General features: G+C 33.7%; 1 protein-coding gene and 1 pseudogene across 1 annotated transcript; both read left to right on the plus strand.

The window, feature by feature from the left end:
• Positions 1-2,249: 2,249 nt before the first annotated feature.
• Positions 2,250-6,043, plus strand: LOC18040345 (proline-rich receptor-like protein kinase PERK2). The gene is made up of 10 exons (XM_006432063.2): positions 2,250-2,676; positions 2,778-2,860; positions 3,001-3,238; positions 3,330-3,845; positions 3,965-4,213; positions 4,298-4,461; positions 4,552-4,631; positions 4,710-4,857; positions 4,960-5,109; positions 5,222-6,043. The coding sequence occupies exons 1-10, from the start codon at positions 2,505-2,507 to the stop codon at positions 5,459-5,461; spliced, it is 2,040 nt and encodes a 679-aa protein (XP_006432126.1). The 5' UTR covers positions 2,250-2,504; the 3' UTR covers positions 5,462-6,043.
• A 3,834-nt stretch (positions 6,044-9,877) lies between these two features.
• Positions 9,878-13,219, plus strand: LOC18040346 (annotated as a pseudogene).
• Positions 13,220-26,774: the final 13,555 nt, after the last annotated feature.

The following is a 26,774-nucleotide window of genomic DNA, read 5'->3' on the forward strand; positions in this document are numbered from 1 at the left end:
ATTTTTTGGAGCACATACGAATTTGGACCTTTTTTTTAGAATGCGAAAATCAATTTGCAAGTAAGTATCTAGATATGATCTCTTGTCAGTGTAGTACTATTGCTGTTCAAGTAAAACTTAAATATAGATTATCGGTTATGATTTTTGTTTGATATTATTATCCACCTGTTATGATTTTAAGTGATGGTGGTGAATATTTATAATTATTTTTTGTTGAAGTTAAGATGATTTTACTCGAGTAGTGTTTAAAGAAACACCCCTATTTCAATATTACCATCTTGCCAAATTTAAAAGAGTCAATAGAATAAATGACTTAGAAGAGTAAAGAATAAAAAGATACTTGAGAGAAGACATTAAATTTAGGAGAATCGTCACTTTTAGTGGCAAGCAGCAATTATAGCCCCACAATTCTTTGAGTGAGGCCCAGATATAATCGGCATCATTGTCCTTTTTTTTTCAATTAATTATTTTAATAACTTTAGTTTATATGACTTATAAATAAAGTAAAGTAATTTGGTCAATTTAGTAACTTAACAAGCCAAAAATAAAGAAAGATATGAGCAATCAATTCAATGGAATATTCAATTAAGAAAGCTCCATTTTTTGCTCTTCACTTTTTCAAGGTCCCTCCGTCATGGATTCATGTATTGAGATGAATTTTAGAAATTTTCTAAAAAAATATTTTCTAGAAGATAATTTGACGATTTCATTTTTGAACCTTTGAAGAACTATCTAATGTATGGTTAATTCTCATAAAATGATTTCAAACTACTAGAAAACTATTAGGCTAAAATATGATTTTTAAATGGTGCAAAAAGCTTTCATTTTAATTCATATCATCTATTAATGATATCAATTCTTACTAATTAATGTTTTAATATTTTTTCTTGAAGAACAATATGCATAGAAAAGAAAAAGTATTCATCTCGAAACTTTCTTGTTAAGATTCTGCTTAAATTTTCTTACCATTTACTTATATGTTGTTTTTTGACTTCAAAGTTTTTTTTTTCATTTATTTAATATTTTACAAAAGAAAATAATAATAAAGAGATAAGGCAACCGCTTGGAATTTTCTTCCTTCCTTTTTCTTTTCTTTAATTTTTTTTATTACAATGAGGACCATTATTGTCAAAATCCTAAACAGATGTTATCATATGTTATTATTATTATTATTTTAATGATGATGCACCTTCATGTGCCCAATGTAGTCCTTAATAAATGTATTGTTATTAGTTAATTACCATGATTAGGACTTGAAAGCAAAAAAAGAAGAAAGGTTTAATTAAAAATGAAAAATCCATGCTCATAATCATTACCATATTTATTAGTGATTTTATTCACGAATTGTATTTTCTCCATGTTTTATGAATAAGTGAGAGTGTTTCAAAGTACATTTTTTAATTAAAAATAATTTTAATTATAAAATAATATATTTTGTAAAAAATAAACTAAAACTATGTCTAGATTTTAAATAAAATTTCATAAAATAATTACAAAAATTAGGATATCATAACTTAGTAACTGAATTTAAAATGGGTTACTATTTTTGTGAGTATGTTCATTAAATATTATGATAATAATGCTAATAACAATAATATTTTTGTTTGAATTAGTATTAAAATTAGATTTAAAAAATGAGTATAGAATATACTTTTTTTAATTTAAATGTGAAAGAGTAAAGAGAACAAATAAATATGGTTCCAACTATAGTATTATACGAATATTACACCCCCACAGCTTGGCTGTCATCAAATGATTAGAAAGTCAACAAAATCTTATCATTTGACAGTTACAATACTTTTGGGTATTATAATCACCATTGAAAATTTAATTTTTTTTTTATTTAACGGTCCAATTCTAATATTTTAAAAATATTATATGCTATTGTTTAGGTAAGTCAAAAAGTTAATAAAAATCAATAAAATCTTACTACTTAATACTGTTTAGGTTGTATGTTATGGCCCTCGGTTAAACAAAATTTAATGTTGAAAATAATTATAAAATGTACAATATTTGGACAACATTAAAAGTTTTCTTATTTCAGGTTTTCAACCTTCTAAATTTTACTATTTTAGTGAAGGAAAATAGGGAAAATAATTGAACATGGATATTTGAAAATAAAAATAAATATTTTATTTTGTTTTTATTATTTTTCACTAATTTGTTCAACAATTTGGACACAACGTTCCTGTCAAATCACAAAAATCCATTCGTTAAAACCAACGCACAGCTTCCACAAATCACGACGCTCTAAAAAGTCTATTAATCCGACGGTCCAGATCGAATCCGAAACCCAAAAAAGTGAAAATAGACAAGACATAAGAAACACCGTATCGATTCTCGCGAGCAGTTAAAACAAAAAGACACTTGAAATCTCCTCCTACCTCTGTTCCCCGTGTTCTTTCTGACCATACGAGTGAGTGAGAGAGACTGATTTGTGAAGGGAGAGAGGAAAAATAAAAAAAAGAGCTAAAAAGAAAAAAAACGACGGCGTTCTTGTAGAAATGAGATTGGTCGGTGACTGTACGTACGGTGAAGGTGGCGGTCAGGGGAAGGTTGTGGTGGTGGGAGTGAAGTTCGATGGGGAGAGTAGGGAGTTGCTGACGTGGGCGCTGGTGAAGGTCGCACAGCCCGGTGACTGTATCATTGCTCTTCATGTTCTCGACACCATTACTGGTAAAGCATTACGGTTTCAAAGTTTAGAGTTTGTTTGGGGGTGGTATGATTGTAAATACTGTGAAATTTGAAGGCTGTAGTGTTTGTTTTGTCTTCTGTAGAGAGCACTGGTTCGCTCCTGTCTTTAGTCAAGACTTTTGATTCTATGCTTTCTGTTTACGAAGGTTTCTGCAATCTCAAACAGGTTCCAATTTTAAATTTTTTATATTTTATTTCTCTAATTTTCTTGGTTAATATATTTCATTTTTGTTTAGTTAGATCATGTAAATTAGTTTTTTAATTCTTTTGTTTTTTTTTTCATTTTTTTAAAACGACGGCATTTAGGTTGATTTGAAGCTGAAAGTGTGTAGAGGGACATCAGTGAAGAAAATCATTGTGAAGGAAGCGAAGTCATACGGTGAAGCTAAAGTAATTGTGGGTATTTCTAAGACTCATCGCACAATCCGTTCATCAGTCTCTGTTGCCAAGTATTGTGCAAGAAAATTGTCCAAAAATTTCGGAGTTTTTGCTGTTGAAAATGGCAAAATTGTTTTCCAGAGAGAAGGAACACATAATTTGCAAGGTATTTCTTTAAACACTGCTTTTAAGGGTTTGTATCTCTGATGGGTTATTTTGTGCAGACGATAATGTGAAAGTGACGGTTGATGATGCAGATGATGTTCCAGGAGAATGTACTAATTGTGATTCTAGAACGCAATCGTGTGAAGAGTTAGCTCGGGATGAGACTGTAGTAGACAATTCATTAGCGTTGGTTCCAGTTCAAAGTGATAATTCCCTTGTTGTTCGAGAATCACCGAGGTCAAAACAGGATGGTTGGCCGTTCCTTCGGAGGGTGCTCTTACCCAAGCATCAAGACCCGGAGAAAACTTCTGCGAAGAAGACATCTTTGATTCAGTGGGTGCTGAGATTACCAAGCCGGTATACTTCTGCTGTTGTGTATCCAGATCATAAACAGAATCATTCTGCTGACACCAGTGAGGATAATCGTTCTAACTTGGATGGAGAGAGCGGTGCTATTGTTTCTGTTGAGCATGACTCTGCTTGCCCTCCTCTTTCCCCTTACAATGAACTTCCTAAAGAGTTGGAGGGTTTACAGGAGAGGTACTCATCAACATGTAGATTGTTCAGCTACCAGGAACTTCTTTCGGCAACATCTAATTTCCTGCCTGGTTTGTGCTATTCTTCACAGTATTTCAACTTATTTTGATTTTAATTGCACCTTGTTCTGATCTTAACTTTATTTTGGGGAATCTGATGTTTCTTATCTGCTGTGATTATAATTTTCCAGAATATTTGGTCGGTAAAGGTGGTCATAGTCATGTTTATAGAGGCTGTCTTCCAGATGGCAAGGAACTTGCTGTGAAAATCTTGAAGCCATCAGAGGATGTGTTGAAGGAATTTGCTTCAGAGATTGAGATCATTACAGCATTGCACCACAGGAACATAATCTCCTTATTTGGATTCTGTTTCGAGGACAATAACTTACTCTTAGTCTATGACTTTTTATCAAGAGGAAGCCTAGAAGAAAATTTGCATGGTAAATACCTTCTGGTTTATGAGAATATTTATCGTTACTCTATTGATGCTGTTCTTTACACTTTATGTCCACTTTCTGATGAAGGCAATAAGAAGGACGGGAATGCATTTGGTTGGACAGAGAGATATAAGGTGGCTGTGGGTGTAGCTGAGGCACTGGACTATCTGCACAATAGCTGTGAACAACCAGTGATCCACAAGGATGTAAAATCTTCGAACATTCTTCTGTCAGATGATTTTGAACCGCAGGTGTCGTATGTTTAATTATGCATTATCAATGGTGCTTCTTGTTATTAGCTCAAGCTTCTGTGTCATTATTATTTTGTTTTGGTTCTTCAGCTGTCAGATTTTGGACTCGCTAGCTGGTTATCAACTTCCTCATCCCATTTAACCTGTACTGATGTTGCGGGAACCTTTGGGTGCATAACTCATTCATTCTTTCTCTAGTTACTTATTCCCTTCTGATTTTTGTCATTAACATTTCCTTTCTCTTGCAGTTACTTAGCTCCAGAATATTTCATGCACGGCAAAGTGAGTGAGAAAATTGATGTGTATGCATTTGGTATTGTACTGCTAGAGCTTCTTTCTGGTAAAAAGCCTATTAACAGTGAAAATCCAAAGGGTCAGGAGAGCCTTGTTATGTGGGTGAGTTTATCTCTGTGGTTAAACCTTGCATATGTAATTTTGATTGGTTATCGTAATTTGTTTTTTATATACAGTAATGATGATATTGACGATGATATTTAGGCAAAGCCGATTTTGAAAGATGGCAAGGTTTCTCAACTGCTAGATCCAAGTTTAGACACTGATTATGATAATGATCAGATTGAGAGAATGGTTTTAGCTGCAACACTTAGCATCAGTCGAGCACCCGCAGTTCGTCCTCAGATAAACCTTGTAAGTTAACTTTCATGTAGAAAATTTCTTTAAGCTTTCATGTAGAAAATTTCTTTAGTGTTTTTAGGTTCCTGCGTTTCTTATTCACCATTGGTTATTGGTCATGGGACAGGTTTTGAAGCTCCTTCAAGGTGATGAGGAAGCAACAAACTGGGCGAAGGAACAAGTCAGTGCATCAGAGGAACTCGATAGCATTGATGGGGAAGCATCCCCTACTAATATCCAGTCTCATCTTAATCTTGCATTGCTAGATTTGGATGACGATTCAGTTTCTGCTGGCAGTACCCAGCAAATCATCTCAGTAGAAGATTATTTACAAGGGAGATGGAGTCGCACATCAAGCTTTGACTAATCACTGTGCTGATCCTTTTCCCTGTTGGTGTGTACATTCCATTTCTGTTGATCAGTTTCTCCAAATTTTTGGATCAATCATTCAAAACTGGGTCTTGGAAGAGAGGTATTCTGGAAGAGAGTTTTACCGCCCCCTCCTCGACTTATCGGTTGTGTTGCTGTCCATATGAATTGTATTTGAGGTGGTGCATATTGATCAGCTTGTAATGTCTTTTGTTAATTTTATTCTTCCTTTTCACCAAATATGATGTATAGAACATGGAACTGAACCGAACTGAAGCCGAACTGCTTTACTCTGAATGGGGCTTTCACTGGTGGAGTTTCAATGTGCTTTTCTTTTATGGAAAGTTATTTTTACATCAGATACTTAGTTTAGATTCCGTTCCAATTGGAGTCCTTCATTGAAGTTAGGCTTTTGCGATTCCTTTCGTTGTGTTTTAAGTTCTTTTCCCTCTCCCCTTAGCAATCTCAGGGTTGATTCTGCAGCTTGTTGCTGAAGCTGAACCCACTTTAGGATTGATTCTAAATATATAGGTGGATTATGATTCTGTGATTTAGGAAAAATAAATTGAGTGATTGTTTATTTTTTTTTATTACTTTTAAGAGTATCGATAAAGACTCTCGGAGAACTGCAGCTCTGAGTCAATTAAGTTAATAAAAAATCTGCAGAAATCAGAAAAAAATGGATTTTTTTTTATCGAAAAAGTGGTCCATTTTTTCCACCTATGGCCGCCGGTAGAAGACAAAGAAATCCTATGGCCAAGTGCACGATTTTATGTCACTAGGGCACGCAATTATGATTCATGACTTTATAAGAGACCACTGGTATTTTCTTATAGAACATGGCAATTGGATTTTTATAGTCAGTCAACCATTTGGGCGACTGACTCTTGGGCATCTCTTAAAATTGGACAAATGTCCAATTTCACTTTTCATTAAACTTCACATATAATAAATTAATAATTTTGTTTCACTCATTTAATAAGTTTTCCAACATTATTTTAACCACCACTTTAAACATATTTACACTCAAAATGCCCTTTGGTTCTCTGGTTAAATATTAAATTGTCCTCCTCTTTGTGCAAAGCTACTTCAGCATACTACCCTTTTTTCACATACCCCGCAGTTCTTACTTTCAAAAGCACCGCGTCAGTGCACAGCATTTGTATGTGAAAGTTTTAGTTTGAAAGTATAATCTTAGCAGTGGCAAATTGGCGAAAGTTATTCTTGTAATTTCACTTCTCTTTATAAAACAACATTTTATAATATCACCTAAATCACATTAGATTGGTTATTATTCATTTGAAATTAAAAATACTATCATTTTTGCTATACAGATTGGGTGTCATTGTTAATGTAGAATAATAGTAGAAATTTGTGTATTTATTTTATGTTTATATTATGAAAATTATTAAGCTAATTAGTATTTATTTATTAAAAACACTAATTCTTTAAAATCATGTTTGAATAATCAGAGCAAGTTTATATGAAAAGTGATTGCCTGCATTTATAATGCTAAATTATTTAAATTGTTATAATTTATTATTAATTTTTAAAAACATTTATTTATGTGTATAGGTTGGAACAGAGAAGCAAATGTCATTTGAGAGTGTAAATATATTTAAATTGGTGGGTAAAATAATATCAAATGATTTATTAAATGAATGCGGCAAATTACTATCTATGGGTCCCAATAAAAGTAAAATTGAACACTTGTCTAATTTTAAGAAGAACAAGTGAGTCAATCGCCCATTTGGACGGCTGACCGTAGCACTCCTCTTGATTTTTTAACTTTAACACAAATTTTTAGGATCTACCCATTTATCTTTGTATTTTATGACAACATAAATATAAAATTGAGACCTTGTTCGGTATTAAGATACTGTAGTTTTGTAAGCTACAACTACTATAAAAAAAAATTGTATATGAAGTATAACTTAATAGTATGTAGTAAATACAACTTTTGAACAATAATTTTGATAAAATTAATAAAAATATAATAAATTTTTCATCATATAAGTATAAAATCCAATTAAGTTAGCTTTTAATCTATAATAGTTAGTGTTTATCAAATAGTTTAATGTTGTTTCTTTTAAAATATAAATGTTTAATCTCAATCCCAAATAGAGCCTGAGTCTTAGGACATGAGAGCTGGGATGAAAAGAAAAATAGAGGAAAGCCTAAACCTTGAAGGGTTTTATAACAATTTGGGTTATTGACGGTGTTAAATATAATTCTTTGTTTGGGAGGGGATATTAGAAACCACCAAACAACTTTTTACACCCACTTTTTAGTATAAATTTTTGTTAATGTCCCTAACTTAAATTACTATTATAGCCAAACATTATAACTTTCTCTAAAACTATTTTTTTTCTTCCCAATTCTTTCCCTCTTCCTCTCTTTGCAAACGTTTTCTAGTAGTTCATATTGGTTCTTATACTTTTCAAGCTTCTATTTGAGTCAAATCTATTTTAAGCTTGGCAATCTCCTTCCCCAAGGTCTTATTACCTGGAGACGTTTTCTAGTAGTTCATATTGGTTCTTATACTTTTCAAGCTTCTATTTGAGTCAAATCTATTTTAAGCTTGGCAATCTCCTTCCCCAAGGTCTTATTACCTGTATATGCTCTCCAAAATTTTCCATCAAATATTTTAATTTAGAAAAGTTTTCTTTGACAAAGGAAGATCACAAATTTACTTTTAGTCATGTATTGGTAAAAAATAAGTTCTATTTATTTTTTAATTAAACAAAATTTATATTTCTATTTGAAGTTGTTGTTCAATATAACTCAAATTCAGTTTAATTAGTTGTGAAGCATTTTTCTCTAGTCTATCTTATGTTTCATTACAATAAATTAAAGGTTCAGTTTATGAAAAAATTAATTAAAAAAAAGAGAGAGTAAGCTACTGTAACGATGGAGGATTTGATTATAAGTCCATGGCAGACAAAGACTTAATAAATGTCTAAAAAAAACTGGAGATATAAACAGTATATTAGGCATATAGGTGCCTTTATAGAGTAAAAAATAAAATTTTAAATTAAAATGATAGGTTTATTGAGTATATAGGTTTATTAAGTGTTATGTGTGGGTTTTTCAAAAAAACAAAATTATAGTGGGTTTAATATCCTAACACTTTTTGTTTATATATGCCACAAAAGTGCATAATTTCTAAATATATTTCCTTCCTTCCATTTATTCACTTATATGACAAATTCACTTGCATAAAGACTGAAATATCCTAATTTGTGAATCACAAGTTGCACCATTTATATTTCAAATCCATTGCACTCACTTTCCCATTGCTTAGGTTTTATTTTTTTTTCATGTATAATAAAGTGAAGGTGATCATATAGGTTTAGACTATTCCAATATTTATTTTAATTCCTTAAAAAATTATTTCGTGGGTCTTCAAATTATGTTTTTAATTATCACAGTTCTTATAAAAAATATTCATTAAATATGGTCGGCTAAGAGTCGGATTGTTAAAATTTGCCCAACCAGAGTCATGTACAAGTCAAGTAGTTAAAAAGTTATTCAGTCATGGTCAGGTATAAGTCAGTAATCCTCGAGTAATGAAAAATTATGAAACTGTGGTCTGGTACAAGTCAGGTAATAATCAAGTAATTTTTAAATACTCGGACCATGGTCAGGTACAAGTGGAGTAATTGGAAAATTACTGAACTGTGGTCAAGTGTAAATCAAGTATAAATACAAGCGTCATAAGAGTCAAGTAAAAGGTCGTATAATTTTCAAATAAGGATCAGGTAATTAATAATTACAGGTTGAGTAATTATTAACCATAGATGGGTAACGGTTGGGTAAAAAATGAAAAATAAATATACTCTCTTTAAAGATAATTGCGATTTTTCCTTAAGGAGATGTCATATTAATAGGATTACTTGGTGTCATATTTGTAGAATTAAGCCACTTTAACGGTGCAATTTACTCTGTTAAATATCCTCGGCACACAATCTGATTTGTAATAAAAAATCGGCCCATCGAACAGCAAACCTTCATCAATTGACATGGAGGAGAGCTCAAGGAGGAGATGGATTTGGGATTTTGGCAAACCGAATTATGTCAATTCATTTGAGGTTCACTGAACTTTACCCCCAATATTTTATTTGATTGTCTCATTTCTAATATATCTGGACTGAGATGTTGTTATAAGATTATTTAATGCAATTGTTTGTTATGCATAGTTGAATTGAAATGCAGATGCTATTTTGCGGAAGATAATATCAGCAAACAAAGTATATCATCTATCATATTTTTGTCAATCAGGTATAGCACTCACTTTCATTGAAGTCTTCCAAATAAATAAATTATAATTAGTAGTTGAAATGCGAACATCAAAATATACGAGAAGATAGTCGAATGGCCTTTTATAAGACAAGTTTAAGCCTTTGATTTGATCATGCCATATCTCCTTCTGCCGTCTGCCATGTCTGCATTGATCAATGGCTTGTACAGTTTACTTTTCCTAGCCATCTTCTTTCTTGTTTTTCCTCCCTCTGGTACTTTAATTCACTTCAAGTTTTCCCGTTTTGATCTAGACACAAAAAACATAGTCTACGAAGGAGATGCCACACCTTTTTACAGAGCCATTGAATTAAGTTTACCCGCTTATGCAAGCCGTGTTGGTTGGGCTACATATGCCGAGAAGTTGCCCCTCTGGGACTCTGATACAAGAAGACTTTCTGACTTCAACACCCAATTTTCCTTCATGGTTGATCCACTAAATGTTGTGCGCGGAATGCGGAATCAAGCGTACCAAATAATTATAGAAAAATAAAGGACACAAAATTTACGTGGTTCGGCAATATGCCTACGTTCACAGGAGCAAGAGAGAATAATTGTTTATTTAACAATTATTTGAGTATAAATTTGAGTAAAGAAATCTCACTTTCCCAGAATCCAAATACATCCAGTACTCTCACACACACTCTCCAATTGCTCACACTCTCAGAACTCTAAAAAACTTAGAAACTTATAAGCTTAACAATTTTGGAATGCTTTAGAATGAAGAAATGGCTTCAATTTATAGGCTTCAAACTTGCACTATTCCACCTAATCCCTCCGCAATTTGTCAATCTTCATTTCTGTCAATTTGATAAATTTTGCTAACTTTTACATTTTTCTTCATTTGGTGCAAGATTGTCAAATGACAAATATTTTACAGCTTGCAATTTAGTGCCGACTTTGAAAAACAAAGGCAATGCATGTGGCTCACTTTTTTTTTTAACCAAAACTCTTTGACTTTTCAACACTAATGTTGTGTTTACTTTTTGGAGTGGGAGTGAGGAGTGCGGATTCCTCCCACTCCAGTGTTTACTTCACTTAATTGGGGAGGGATTGGGAATCACACTCCGTGGGCCTCACCTATTTTTTAATTTAATTTAATTTAATATTTTATAATTAATAAAATAAAATAAAATAAAATAAAAAATATTATATTTATTTGAATAATATTAATATATTTAACTAAATAATAATTTGTAATGATTCTAAGTTAAAATTATTTAAAAATAATATTATTATATTAATAGAGAATTAATAAATATAATATTATTATATTTATTTTAAAAATAATAGTACTTTATTTATTTAATATTAATAATTAATAATAATAAATAGTTTATTCTAAGAAAATATTAATTTTGTATTAAATAATATTATAATATTATTTTATATAATAATAAATTTACTATAATTATATTAAATAAAATAAAATAATGTTTCATTTTATATTAAAATTAAAATTAATAAAAAATTGTGATGTTCATAATTAAGAATATTAATAATTATTATAAATTTACAAATATAATAAAATAAATATTTATTCATTAAATATATTTTTTATTAGCTTTGTAATTAAAAATTATAATTATTTAAATAAGGATAAAATTATAATTTCAAACTATTTACTCCCAATTCAAGACAAAATAAATACATAAATTGGATTCTGATTTCCATTCTATGCTTCCATTCTAGTGTAAGTAAACAACCTATTTCTACTCTCACTCTCACTCCACACTCCCAATCCTAAAATTATCATTTCTCAGAATTCTCACTCCAATAAAAAAAGTAAACGCTACCTAAATAGTAGCACTTATGGGCAAGCGATTGCATTCTCCTTGCTTCAGTGGGTTTCCAAATCCCTTCGAACTCACCTGGTGGCTTCCTGGGGCTATTTAACTCCACAACTGCTAAGTTATCATCATCTCCGATTGTTCTAGTTGAATTTGACTCTTTTTCAAACCCTGAATGGGATCCTATTAATGTTAAGGACGATGTGGGCATCAACAATAGCTCCATTGTTTCATCTGTCTACACTCGCTGGAACGCCAGCTTTCACAGTGGAGATACTGCTCATGTAAAGATTAAATATAATTCTGCTACTAAAAATCTGAGTGCGTCCTGGAGTTATGGAGAGACCCCTAAGTACTCTCAGGAAAATACTAGTTTGTTTTATACAATTGATCTTATGAAGGTTTTACTTCAGTGAGTCAAAATTGGGTTTTCATCTTCAACAGGCCGATACACACAGCGTCATGTTCTTAAATCATGGGAATTCAATTCAACTTTGGATATCAAGGAAATAAATGGAAGGGAGACCATCAAAATAAAAGTTGTTGTGGGTGTTTCGATAGGTGGAGTTGTGATAATGGGAATTTTAATGCTGTGGAAATGGAAGCAAAGGAAAGAGACAGAGACAGAGACCTTTACTTGGGTCAACGACGACCTGTCAAGAGATGCAGGACCAAGAAGATTTTCATACAAGGATCTTGCTTCCGCAACCAACAACTTTTCGAATGAGAGAAAGTTGGGTCAAGGAGGCTTCGGTGCTGTTTATAGAGGCATCTTGATTGACTTAAACATGGCTGTTGCTGTTAAAAAAATTTCAAGGGGATTAAAACATGGTAAAAATGAATATATAACTGAGGTGAAGACGTGCAGCCAATTGAGACATCGAAATCTTTTGCAACTCATTGGTTTGTGCCACGACCGAGGTGAATTCATGCTTGTATATGAGTTCATGCCAAATGGTAGCCTTGATTTTCATCTCTTCAGCAAGAAGAGCACCGGTACTCCTCTTACTTGGACTACAAGGTACAAAATATCTCTTGGCTTGGCCTCTGCTCTGCTTTATCTCCACGAAGAGTGGAAGAGATGTGTGGTGCATAGAGATATCAAATTCAGTAATATAATGCCGGACACTGATTTCAATGTCAAGTTAGGTGACTTTGGGTTGGCGCTGTTAGTGGACCATGAGCTAGGTCCTCGGACAACTGGGTTGGCTGGGACTTTAGGTTATATGGCTCCTGAGTACATCAGCACCGGCAGGGCTGTAAAGATTCTGATGTATTCAGCTTTGGAGTAGTTGCTTTAGAAATCGCTACGGGAAGAAAATCGACAGACCATATGAAAGAGAATCCTGAAATAGGATTGGTAGAATGGGTGTGGGATCTTTACGGAAAAAAGGATGCTTATTTCGGCCGGAGTTGACGAGAGATTGGATGTTAACTTTGATGAGCAACAAACGGACTGCTCGATGATTGTTGGACTCTGGTGTGCTCACCCTGATCGTAATTGCAGACCCTCCATAAGACAAGCTATTCAAGTTCTCAATTTTGAGACAAAGATGCCAAATCTTCCTTCGAAAATGCCAGTGGCTATATTTGAAGCGCCTGCCTCGTCAGCCCCTTGTTCCAGTGAACCCTTCATAACTAATTCAAGCATCAAAATTGGGCGCTGAAATTTTTATTTCATGTGCTTTTTTCTACTCTTGTTAGTCATACAACAAGCAAATAATGTTATGACATATGTGTATTTATTTTGAAAAATCATCATGCAAGTGGTGGTTAAATTAAATTCAACTACATATATCATGCATGCATTAATTGGTTGTAATACATAAGAGGTATTCTAAAATTTTTCCAAGAGTATAAATACATGCTTGTGTGTGTGTTCTTCAAGTAATTTAGAACGAAATCTAGCCATCCAAAAAAGCTAAGCCCTACATCTAAGTCAAACCGTCATCAGTGCTAGATGGTTTGACGTTGTACAATCAATTATAAGGATCTAATCCTCATCTTCCACAGCCATCTTGATACACTTTCTTCATTCTTGAGCTAGCTGACACTTTTTCCGATTACTTGTTCTACAGCTCAGGCAATGGCACCACACAGGGCTTGTTTGCACGTGTTGTTGCTGAGCTTGAAAGTGAGCTGTCTGATCGCTTAGCATATGGGCTAATTGGTTCTTTAACAGGCGCCCTGAAGCTCAAAGTACGGTTGGGCAAAAACCTTGAACTTGCTTCGAAAATCGCCGAAGTAGTTGTATGACAATGATTTATAAACACGTATACATAATTTGTTTTTATTATGTATGTATAATGATTGATAACCAACTTTTTTATTAGGAGATTGTCAATTTTTCTCCTATTATAATTAATATATACTATTTGCCCCTTACTGTTTTTATAATAGCCAATAACCCCTCTGACAGTATAAGTTTATAATACTACCCTTATTTTCAAATACATTTTTATTCATATTTATTATATATTGAATAAATCACACGAATGGAAATTAAAATAAAAATTAAGTATTATGATAAGTGTATATTTTCCATATATTTTGCTTTTAATTTCTTCATCTTTTTCTTATTTTGATCTTAAATATTCTAGTTATTTTAGTTAATTTTTAATTTAATAGGGAATTAATTAATATACATATTTTATTTTTTTTATATATTTGCTAGTTATTTTTATTTCTTATTTTTAATTCATTGTATTATTTTATTGAATAGGAAATTAATTGGAGATTGTGGATAATAAAAAGGCATGAAGAAATTCAAATTGAGAAGGAATGAAGATTAAATTGGAAGACAAAAATCAAAGCAATTAATCCAATTGAGAAATGTTGAATAATTAAAAAATTTGGCAATTGGAGTACACGTGCATGGCATTGCAAAAGTGGAAAGCATTTAAACGGGCCCACAATTGACTTTCAAAAGTTGGAATTAATGGCTTTGGGTGGCGTTAAATTGGAAAAGGATTTCAATTCTAATTGAAAAAGGATTTCTTTGGATTTGTTGGAGAAGAATTCGGTCAACTAGCATTATAAAAGGAGAGCAGCTACTGGACGGAAGGGAGAAGAGGGAGAGCAGGGGCTGATCCAATTCAACAAGAAAAAGAAAAAGCCAACAGCCGCTGGATGGAAACAGAGGAGGGTAGACGCAATTGGAGCAAGAGAATTTGAGATTGCAGCTGCAAGAAGGAAAAAAAACCAGGAAGACGCCAGAAGGAATTCAATTGAAGAAAAAAGGCAGCCGTTTGAATTAATCTCCATGATTGGTTTTGTCAATTCTCTTATTCCCAATTCAATTATGTTAGGCTAGATTTTTATTTGGTTAAGGGTGAATTCAAAACCCTAAACATGATATGCAATTAAATTTAAATTCTATAATTCAATTTATTTAATTGAGATTGTTTATGTTCTTCTATAATTAATGTTCATGGTTTATTCTTGTTTTATTTAAGTGGCCAATTAAATAGGACTTGAATAAATATTATTGCTAGATTAAAATTCTTGATCCGTAATTGTCTTGATATTTTAATCATTAGTAGCAGGTTGGAATTAGTGATTTCAATTGAAGAACATAACCTAGGTTAAATAATCCGAGCTTGTGCGTTTATTGCCTAGATCAATCTAATATCTTTCTTTATTTAATGCTTCCATTATCTTAAATTTAAAGAGCTTATTTTAAATTATTTAATGGTTAGAGATTAGGTGAAGAGCTTATTTTACCTAACGACACACTAAGGAAAGATTGAGACTAACAAAGCTTATTGTTGTCTACGGTTGATAGTTTCAATATAAATTGATAATAGAATTGATATATTATGTGCATGTTTGGTGGTGGCGAATGATCCTTTAACCAAAGTTTTCATCATTATTATTTCTTTCTCCTTTAATTAGAGTTTTTATTAAATTCTTGTTCGTAATTTTAATTTCTTTATTTCTTACTATTTAGTTAAAAATTCATAAACCCCCCTTTTATTTTTAATTGGCATTTTCTTTAATTAGATTAATTTATATTATTATTACTACTATTATTTTATTTTAAATCTTGCTTTGGAGTTAATAATAAATATAACTAGAATAGTCTCTGTGGGATCGATCCTTACTCGCTCTGTACTAATTATTTATATTAGTGGTAAGGTTTTAAATTTGGTGCACCTTAACGACACTACCAAATTTTTGGCGCCGTTGCCGGGGAACTAGCGTCTAGTTTGTTTATTATCACTCGTTTTATTTTTATTTTTTTATTTCTTTTCTCATTTTATTTATTTATTTTATTTTAATTAGTTATATTTTGTTCTATATTTAGATTTTCATGAGCATAGAGGACATTCGATTGAAACTCGAACAACTTAGAGCAACCTCATCATATTCAGAACTCGATTTTGCCATCCACATTCCACTCCCGAAGACAGAGCCACGCAGCCCAGAACCCGAACCAATGGCTCAGAATAACAACCGAACACTTAAAGAGTTGGCAGCTCCTAACTTGGACCAGCAACCCTTATGCATTGAGAATCCAAACCCTCAGGTAAACTTTGAACTCAAATCTGGGATGATTCATCTTCTTCATACTTTTCATGGTCTTGTAGGAGAGGATCCAAATAAGCACTTAAAGGAGTTCCATGTGGTCTGCTCCACAATGAAACCAGCCGGAGTTTCTGAAGAGCAAGTTAAGCTAATGGCCTTCCCATTCTCTTTGGCGGATTCAGCTAAGGAATGGTTGTACTATCTTCCCTCCGGTACTGTCACTACATGGAATGAGATGCGTCAGCTATTTTTGGAGAAATATTTCCCAGCATCAAAAGCTGGCAGCATTCGAAAAGAAATTTGTGGAATCCGACAGTATAATGGAGAGCCGCTTTACGACTATTAGGAACGATTCAAAAAGCTATGTGCTAGTTGCCCCCACCATCAGATAAGTGATCAACTTCTTATTCAATACTTTTATGAGGGTCTACTGCCTATGGATAGGAGTATGATTGATGCTGCTAGTGGAGGAGCACTCGTGGATAAGACACCAGAAGCAGCCCGAAATCTCATTGCTAACATGGCTGCTAATTCCCAACAGTTCAACACTAAGAATGATCTACTGCCGCCACCTAAGGGAGTCAATGAGGTAAGTACTACTTCTCTAGAAAAACAAGTTTCAAATCTTACTTCTTTGGTGCAACAATTAGCTCTAGGGCAACAAATGAGATCGTGTGGCGTATGTTCTATGGTCGGACATGCGACTGACATGTGCCCTGCCATCCAAGAGGGTTCACATGAGCAGGCCAACACAGTTGAGGGGTTCCTAGGCCAACCAAGACAAAGGTATGATCCCTACTCTAATTTTTACAATGAAGGGTGGAAGGATCACCCTAATTTTAGGTATGGGAACCAACAACATGGCAATTCTAATGTGGCACCGTCTCGACCACTGGGCTACCCCCAACACCGGGTGCAACAGCCTTACCAAGTTCGGCCACCTCCACCTCCTCAAAATCAAGGTACGTCTTTGGAAGATCTTGTAAAAGCTCTCGCTACTAATTCTATACAATTCCAACAGACTACCCAGACACAACTCCAACATTTAGAGAATCAAATTGGCCAACTGGCTACATCTATGAGTAGGATAGAGGGTAGAACTTCAGGAAAGTTACCTTCTCAACCAGAAATTAATCCAAAGGAGAATGCTAGTGCTATGTCTCTTAGGAGCGGAAAGCAATTGGAACCATTATTAGCTAAGCCATCAAAAGTATCCACAACATTATCACCCTCTGTGACCAATTCCTCACCTGAGGCTCTTCCTTTAACAAGGAAAGATGATTCCCACTCGGCATTGCCAGTCGATCCATCTGGCCAGGTAAGTACCCCCTCACCTCGAATTAAGACTCTCTCCATTCCTCCACCATTTCCTAGCAGATTTAAACAATCCAAGAAAGAGGAGCAAGAAAAAGAGATCCTTGAGACCTTTCGTAAAGTAGAGGTAAATATTCCTCTACTTGATGCTATTAAACAAGTGCCGCGTTATGCACAGTTTTTGAAGGAATTATGCAGCAACAAGCGAAAGTTGAGCGGTAACGAAAAGATAAGAGTAGGAGAGAATGTTTCTGCTGTACTTCAAAGAAAACTTTCGCCTAAGTGCAAGGATCCAGGTACTTTCACTATCCCCTGCACTATTGGTAATACCAGATTCGAAAGATGTATGCTAGATTTAGGGGCCTCAATTAATGTTATGCCATATTCGATTTATAACTCCTTGAATTTAGGCCCAATGGAAGAAACTGGTATAATTATTCAATTGGCTGATAGATCTAATGCTTACCCGAAGGGGGTTATGGAAGATGTTCTTGTGCAGGTAAATGAATTGGTCTTTCCAGCTGATTTTTATATCCTTGAAATGGAGGATGAGTTGTCGCCCAATCCCACTCCTATTCTGTTGGGGCGGCCATTCCTTAAGACAGCCCGAACCAAGATTGATGTTCACGATGGAACCCTTACAATGGAATTCGATGGTGAAGTGATCCGCTTCAATATCTTTGAGGCAATGAGGTATCCCAGTGATGTTCATTCTGTTTTTGCCATGGATGGTATTAATACTTTGGTGCAGGATTTCTTTGAATTATCCAGTAATGACAGTTTTGAAATTGCCATAAGCAAGAATCTTACGAAAAATGATTCTAAGGAACATGTAAATTTGATAAAGTTGGATGATGAGGTAGAGGAAGCTATGTCGATCTTAGATGGAGCATTCACATTACGCACCAATGGGTATAATGTTTCTTACCTTGAATTGCCTTTATTAAACGAGAAACTTTTACCTTCAATTGTGCAGGCACCTACCTTAGAACTTAAACCACTCCCAGAACACCTGCAATATATTTACTTGGGTGAGAATGAAATACTTCCAGTCATAATTGCTAAAACCCTCACCCCAGTTCAACAAGAAAAGTTAATTAGGGTGCTTCGAGATCATAAGACGGCGATTGGCTGGACCATTGCCGACATTAAGGGAATTAGTCCTTCCATGTGCATGCATCGCATTTTGCTAGAGGAAGGGTCTAAACCAACGAGAGATGCACAACGCCGCCTTAATCCACCAATGATGGAAGTCGTAAAAAAAAAGAGATACTGAAACTCCTTAATGTGGGGATTATTTATCCCATTTCTGATAGTAAATGGGTGAGTCCTGTGCAGGTAGTTCCAAAAAAATCAGGCATCACAGTGGTCAAGAATGAAGAAAACGAGCTTGTGCCAACTAGAGTTCAAACTGGGTGGAGAGTTTGCATTGACTATCGTAAACTGAATGCAGCCACTCGTAAGGATCATTTTCCTCTGCCATTCATTGATCAAATGCTTGAAAGGTTAAGTGGTCACTCTCATTATTATTTTCTTGATGGTTACTCAGGTTATAATCAGATTGTTATCGCTCCGGAAGATCAAGAGAAAACAACATTCACATGCCCCTTCGGAACATTTGCTTACCGACGCACGCCGTTTGGTCTCTGTAACGCTCCTGCCACTTTCCAAAGGTGTATGATGAGTATTTTTTCTGATTATGTGGAGAACATCATTGAGGTATTTATGGATGATTTTACAGTTTATGGTGATTCTTTCGATAAATGTTTAGATAACCTTACACTTGTTCTTAAACGATGCATTGACACTAACCTTGTGCTTAATTGGGAAAAATGTCATTTTATAGTTAATCAAGGTATTGTACTAGGCCATGTTATTTCTGAAAAGGGGATTGAAGTTGATAAATCTAAGATAGATCTTATACGCTCCTTACCACCTCCCACTAGTGTGAGGGAGATTCGTTCTTTTCTTGGTCATGTAGGTTTCTATCGCAGGTTTATCAAGGACTTCTCCAAGATGGCTTTACCTCTCTGCAACTTACTTCAAAAGGATGCAACGTTTGACTTCAATGAAGAGTGCCAAAGAGCTTTTAAGAAGTTAAAAGAAGTTTTGACATCGGCCCCTGTGATTCAACCACCAAACTGGGATTTACCATTTGAGATTATGTGCGATGCCAGTGACTATGCTGTTGGAGCCGTGTTGGGCCAGCGTGTGGCTAAGCTTCCTCATGTCATCTATTATGCCTCTCGTACATTGAATGATGCACAACTTAACTACTCCACCACAGAGAAAGAACTTTTAGCAGTTATCTTTGCCTTAGAGAAATTTCGTTCTTATTTAATTGGATCTAAGGTAATCATTTACTCTGGCCATGCAGCTATTAGGTACTTGCTCACCAAAAAAGATGTCAAACCGCGCCTTATACGATGGATACTTCTATTGCAAGAATTTGACATAGAGATTCTAGATAAGAGAGGTTCTGAGAATTTGGTGGCAGATCATTTGAGTCGACTTACCTATAACGAAGATGCAGTTCTATTGCATGAGAACTTTCCAGATGAGCAGTTATTACATGTAGGTATAGTTACTCCTTGGGATGCAGATATTGTCAATTACTTGGTTACCAGGACAGTACCGAAAGAGATAACCCGTGCACAAAAGGCCAAGATCAAGAGTGATGCCAAGTACTATGTGTGGGATGAGCCATACTTGTGGAAGCATTGTTCTGATCAAGTTATTAGAAGGTGCGTACTCGAAACTGAATTTACTTCTATTCTCACCTTTGGTCATACTTTGGCTTGTGGAGGACATTTTGGACCAAAGAGAACAGCCCTTAAGGTACTTGCAAGCGGTTTTTATTGGTCATCACTATTTAAGGATGCATATTTGTTTTGCAAATCTTGTGATCGCTGTCAGAGAATAGGTAATTTAGGACCTAGAAATCAAATGCCACAATCTCTCATTCTTATAGTTGAGATTTTTGATGTTTGGGGCATCGACTTCATGGGACCATTTCCTTCATCGTTTGGTAATCTCTATATTGTTTTTACGGTTGATTATGTTTCAAAATGGGTGGAAGCAAAAGCCACCCGAACTAACGATTCTAAGGTTGTGGTAGATTTTATAAAGAGTAACATCTTTACAAGGTTTGGAACACCAAAGGCAATTATCAGCGACAGAGGCACTTACTTTTGTAACAGGTCAATAGAAGCCCTCTTTCGAAAATACAACATCACTCACAAGGTGTCTACATCCTACCATCCACAAACTAGTGGGCAAGTTGAGGTATCTAATAGGGTAGTGAAATCAATCCTTGAAAAGACAGTTAATCCAAATAGAAAGGACTGGAGCTTACGGCTTGATGATGCACTTTGGGCATATAGGACCGCATACAAAACTCCTATCGGTATGTCACCCTACAAGTTGGTATATGGTAAGCCTTGTCATCTTCCAGTGGAACTTGAACATAAAGCATGGTGGGCTGTGAAACAATGTAACATGGAACTGGACGTCGCCGGTCAACACAGAAAGCTCCAATTGCAAGAATTAGAGGAAATTCGAAATGATGCCTATGAGAGTTCACGAATCTATAAAGAAAAGACTAAGGCTTTTCATGACAAGCAGATCTTGAGAAAGAATTTTGAAGTTGGACAGAAAGTTTTGCTATTCCATTCTCGCCTTAAGTTGTTTCCAGGTAAGTTACGTTCTCGATGGGTTGGGCCTTTTGTTGTTATTAATGTTTTTCCTCATGGTGCAGTTGAGATCAGGAGCTTAAAGACAGGTAAAGAGTTCAAAGTTAATGGTCATAGGTTGAAGCCTTACTATGAAAATTTTCAAACACTCAATGTAGATGAGGCTCCATTTTATAAACCTGCGTACGTTGATGAGTGAAACTTGAGAACCAGGTCAGGCTGAGGACAATAAACCAAGCGCTTATTGGGAGGCAACCCAATGGCTGGAGAAAAGATTTTGAGAGCACACCATAACAGATTTGATTTTTCTCCTTCTCATTCTCATTTACTTTGCCTACATTGTGTTGAATTTTGTTTGTTTCTGTTTGTGTGTCTCATCTCATTTTCCCATGTTTAATTCTGTCTTTTGTTAGCTTAGGCTTCCATTGAGGACAATGTAAGAATTAAGTGTGGGGGGTGGATTTCGAACTTAGTTTTTGTTACTTCGTCTTTTTCTTTTTCTAAAAAAAAAATTGTTTTGAATATTAGCTAGTGATAAGAATTTGATTGACAATGAATATGGTTCTTAGAAAGGGTTGAATATTACCTTAGTTTATACTTGATTCTTGTGTTGATTTCCTCTTAATTGAGATTCTTTAAACCATGGGCACTAATATCAATTCTTTTATAATTTTGACTTAGAATTTGAGATTGACGCAGTCTGAGTTAAGAATTTTAGATTGAGTAAATGACTGTTTGTCTTTATTCTTATCTCCACAATACAGTGTAGTATACACAGGCACCATAGTCAGAAATAGCTACTTATAACCCTTAAGAGTGAAGCTATCCTTGAGTAATTTGGGCCTATGTACCACTAGTATGTAGATGATAATCTACCATGAGAATAAGGCTACCTTAAGGGGTAGAGTGAAAGCTCCTGACTAAAAAAAAAAAAAATGCACACAAATGCCTGTAAAAGAAGAAAAAAAATTGGAGATCAAGATGATAAGATTAGTTTGACCTACTCTTTTCTTTGTTCGAGGCAAAGGCTGTTGATATTGAAGATTTTGGGAATGAATTTTAATTGAATTGATTCACACACACACTATGAGAATCAAAAGAGAGATGTGATTGACTATTGAATTAAAGTTAGAACTTCGATAATATTTGAAATTTTCTTTGAGCTATATGACTTATACAATCTTTGAGGCTATTTTTATTTTAAATTCTTTTGTTCTTTGTTCTAAAAAAAAAAAAAAATTTTTGCAATGATGTTTGTGGGTATCATCGCTGAAGCCCTCATGAGACTATAACTCGTCCACTAGGGCCGCCTAGGGGTTTAAAGGCTTGTTGCATACGCTAAATGCAATCGTGATTTTCTACGAAAGTGGACTAGTTGAGGTTTTCTTTTTATTTTTGTTCTAGGTTTACTCGAGAACGAGCAAAGGGTAAGTGTGGGGGAATTTGATAAGTGCATATTTTTCATATATTTTGCTTTTAATTTCTTCATCTTTTTCTTATTTTGATCTTAAATATTCTAGTTATTTTAGTTAATTTTTAATTTAATAGGGAATTAATTAATATACATATTTTATTTATTTTTATATATTTGCTAGTTATTTTTATTTCTTATTTTTAATTCATTGTATTATTTTATTGAATAGGAAATTAATTGGAGATTGTGGATAATAAAAAGGCATGAAGAAATTCAAATTGAGAAGGAATGAAGATTAAATTGGAAGACAAAAATCAAAGCAATTAATCCAATTGAGAAATGTTGAATAATTAAAAAATTTGGCAATTGGAGTACAAGTGCATGGCATTGCAAAAGTGGAAAGCATTTAAACGGGCCCACAATTGACTTTCAAAAGTTGGAATTAATGGCTTTGGGTGGCGTTAAATTGGAAAAGGATTTCAATTCTAATTGAAAAAGGATTTCTTTGGATTTGTTGGAGAAGAATTCGGTCAACTAGCATTATAAAAGGAGAGCAGCTACTGGACGGAAGGGAGAAGAGGGAGAGCAGGGGCTGATCCAATTCGGCAAGAAAAAGAAAAAGCCAACAGCCGCTGGATGGAAACAGAGGAGGGCAGACGCAATTGGAGCAAGAGAATTTGAGATTGCAGCTGCAAGAAGGAAAAAAAACAAGGAAGACGCCAGAAGGAATTCAATTGAAGAAAAAAGGCAGTCGTTTGAATTAATCTCCATGATTGGTTTTGTCAATTCTCTTATTCCCAATTCAATTATGTTAGGCTAGATTTTTATTTGGTTAAGGGTGAATTCAAAACCCTAAACATGATATGCAATTAAATTTAAATTCTATAATTCAATTTATTTAATTGAGATTGTTTATGTTCTTCTATAATTAATGTTCATGGTTTATTCTTGTTTTATTTAAGTGGCCAATTAAATAGGACTTGAATAAATATTATTGCTAGATTAAAATTCTTGATCCGTAATTGTCTTGATATTTTAATCATTAGTAGCAGGTTGGAATTAGTGATTTCAATTGAAGAACATAACCTAGGTTAAATAATCCGAGCTTGTGCGTTTATTGCCTAGATCAATCTAATATCTTTCTTTGTTTAATGCTTCCATTATCTTAAATTTAAAGAGCTTATTTTAAATTATTTAATGGTTAGAGATTAGGTGAAGAGCTTATTTTACCTAACGACACACTAAGGAAAGATTGAGACTAACAAAGCTTATTGTTGTCTACGGTTGATAGTTTCAATATAAATTGATAATAGAATTGATATATTATGTGCATGTTTGGTGGTGGCGAATGATCCTTTAACCAAAGTTTTCATCATTATTATTTCTTTCTCCTTTAATTAGAGTTTTTATTAAATTCTTGTTCGTAATTTTAATTTCTTTATTTCTTACTATTTAGTTAAAAATTCATAAACCCCCCTTTTATTTTTAATTGGCATTTTCTTTAATTAGATTAATTTATATTATTATTACTACTATTATTTTATTTTAAATCTTGCTTTGGAGTTAATAATAAATATAACTAGCATAGTCTCTGTGGGATCAATCCTTACTCGCTCTGTACTAATTATTTATATTAGTGGTAAGGTTTTAAATTTGGTGCACCTTAACGACACTACCATATTAAAAATAAGAAATGCATGCTTTGATGTGAAAAAAATTAATAATAAAATAATTTTCTTGTACTTTTTACATTTAATTTTGAAATATTATAAAATATTTATTGTAAGAAAATGTTCACAAAATAAAAAGTATAAGAAAAAAATTTGATTATTAATTTTTGTGTTCACATCAAAACATATATTTCTTGTTTTTAATATTAAATTTTTTATTTTGTTTATATTCTTAGGATTTATTTAATTTATAATAAATATAAGCAAAAGTGTATATGAAAATAAAGGTAATATTGTGAACTTATACTGTCAGGGGGGTTATTGGCTATTATAAAAGTAACAAGGGGATAAATGATATATATTAATTACAATAAGGGGAAACTGGCAATCTCCTTAATGATTTTGATTAATAATAATTACAATTATTGTAATAAATAATAAAATAATCATCTAAGGTCATTTTTGTAATTTGAAATAATTTATTCTAATTTCAAGATAAAGTAATTAGATTAATCACAATACAGCTCCGATTATGATATTCTATAGCTAAAATAAATAATTTATTTTGATTTTAAATTCCAATTCCAATTCTCGTCCATCTCAATTCGAATCTATTATGATTATATGGCATCAATTGTCTCACCCACAATCTTCAACTCTAGAATAACGTGTTCACATTCATCATATTAAAGGAAATATAATGAATCATATAAAAAAAGAAATGTAAGTTAAAAAAATATTTTGAATAAATGAATCTTGTTTTAACTAGATTTTGGTATGAAGTAAAAAGAACTAAAACTCAGTTAAATACAATAAAATTTATATTAAGGGTAACTGGGATGCCTCGCATAGCTCATGGTGTGTTATTTGAAATGGTTTGGAGGAAGGTCGAGAGTGAAGGGAGGAAGTGAGAGAGCTTTGGAAGACTTGGAGAAGAGAGGTGAGAGGTGGAGCCGACAGTGGCTGGTGACAACACTCCAATGCTCAAGTCAGTTTATTGACATTTGGATGTTAAGAGCTTGTCAACCCTTAACAATGGTGGTTGGAGGTTGAAGAAAGTCTTAGCATTTTCTTTTGTGTGTGTTGTGTTGAGTATTCATAACTAAGGAAACTAAAACCTGAGCGCCTTTATATAGAGTGCCCTGGGCACCCTGATTGTCTCGCACCTGGAGAATTTTTATTGGTTAGCCCTAAAGAATATGCCATTCCTTTGGCTTGTTTATTCATTTGGAGCATTGAGAGCATGCTTGGAGAGTAAGTAGGGCATTATTTTCTTGGTTTATTCTCTTTTACATGTGGCACATTCTGCATGGTGGTCCTGGATATCTCAACAGAGGCTGTCTAGAGGACCATTGTCCTTAGTGTGTTGTCCTTTACTTTTTAGGGGTATGACAACTAGCTGCCCCTTCTTTTCCAATAAGATATTCCTTATTTGATTCTGCCAAATCAAATATTCTCTCTTGGGTGATGGAGATATTTTATGCAACTAATATTCTGGACAATTGATCTATCCATATCACTTCTGACATGTGGTACCGCATTGACCAGCTTAATTATTAGGTGTACCCAGTGTAGGTCACGTATCTCCAAATGATTTCTTGTAATTATAAGACTTCACATAGACATGTGTCGTTTTGTCATTAAGCTTGTATTTTTTCCCTAAACAGCATTGCCCTGGTTTCTTTTGGCAAAAGTAGTTGAGGCAAAAGAAACTCGTAGAGGAATAGTGAACGACACGTGAAAAAGAGGTACTTTGGCTACCTCGGATACCTCTTCTCTGATCTGGCCACTCGTGTTTCCTCGCACAAAATGACCGCTTTTCTTTTTTCTCTTTTTTTCTTTTTGGTCTTACATTCACCATGCTCTTGGGATGTGAGGATGTTAAAAGTGGCTATCAGGGCTTTTCTTTTTCTCTCTCCAATTTGAGTTTTAAAGTGATGTACTTCCCTAATTGACACACACTATCTCTCACCTTGATTTGAGTCGTGACTCCCCTTTTTCTTTTTCTCTTTATGTCACTCCTCTTCTTATACTATTTCTTTGTTCCTTTTAAATCCCTAGAGTTCTCTTCCAATCCACAAGAATTTCGGTGGCTTATCTTTCTTTTCCATTTGAAATCCCAACAACTCTTTACTTTTTTCTTTGGCTTTGGTTAAGTAAGCCTCTATTTTTTTTTCTTCTTTTTTTTCTTTCTTTTTCCTTTTCTTTATTTTTCATTTTCTTCCTCATTTTCCTTTCTTTTGGTGTCTTTGGTTTTAACTTATTTTTCTTTCTTTTTGGCGCTTCTGACTTCTACTCATCATCTTTTTTTTACAATCATAGTTCTTTATTTTTTCTCTTGTAATGATTCTATTTCTTCTTGGCATTCTTTTTTTCTTTTTTTTTTGTTGTGGTGATGCCAACTTTATCTTAGCATTCCCCCCCCTTTTTTAGTGTATTTGTGTATATGTGGTTTCTTTTCCTCATCTGGGCTCCTTATGATTTTATAGATGTTACATGGATAAAAGGGAAATGCCTTGTTTAGAAGGTGAGTAGGAAAGTGAGCTGCTAGGAGACGGGGTTTTTGGCTTTGTAGAGATATACTGAGTGTGGATTAGTTACAAAA

Source organism: Citrus clementina, unplaced genomic scaffold (genome assembly GCF_000493195.1).
Source record: "Citrus clementina cultivar Clemenules unplaced genomic scaffold, Citrus_clementina_v1.0 scaffold_5, whole genome shotgun sequence".
NCBI lineage: Eukaryota > Viridiplantae > Streptophyta > Magnoliopsida > Sapindales > Rutaceae > Citrus > Citrus x clementina.

Coding starts and splice junctions, on each gene's coding strand:
- LOC18040345 (XM_006432063.2), top strand. CDS start 2,505: ATGAGATTGGTCGGTGACTGTACGTACGGTGAAGGTGGCGGTCAGGGG. Junction 4,632..4,709: donor GATGTTGCGGGAACCTTTGG/GTGCATAACTCA, acceptor TTTCTCTTGCAG/TTACTTAGCTCCAGAATATT. Junction 4,858..4,959: donor AGGAGAGCCTTGTTATGTGG/GTGAGTTTATCT, acceptor GATGATATTTAG/GCAAAGCCGATTTTGAAAGA.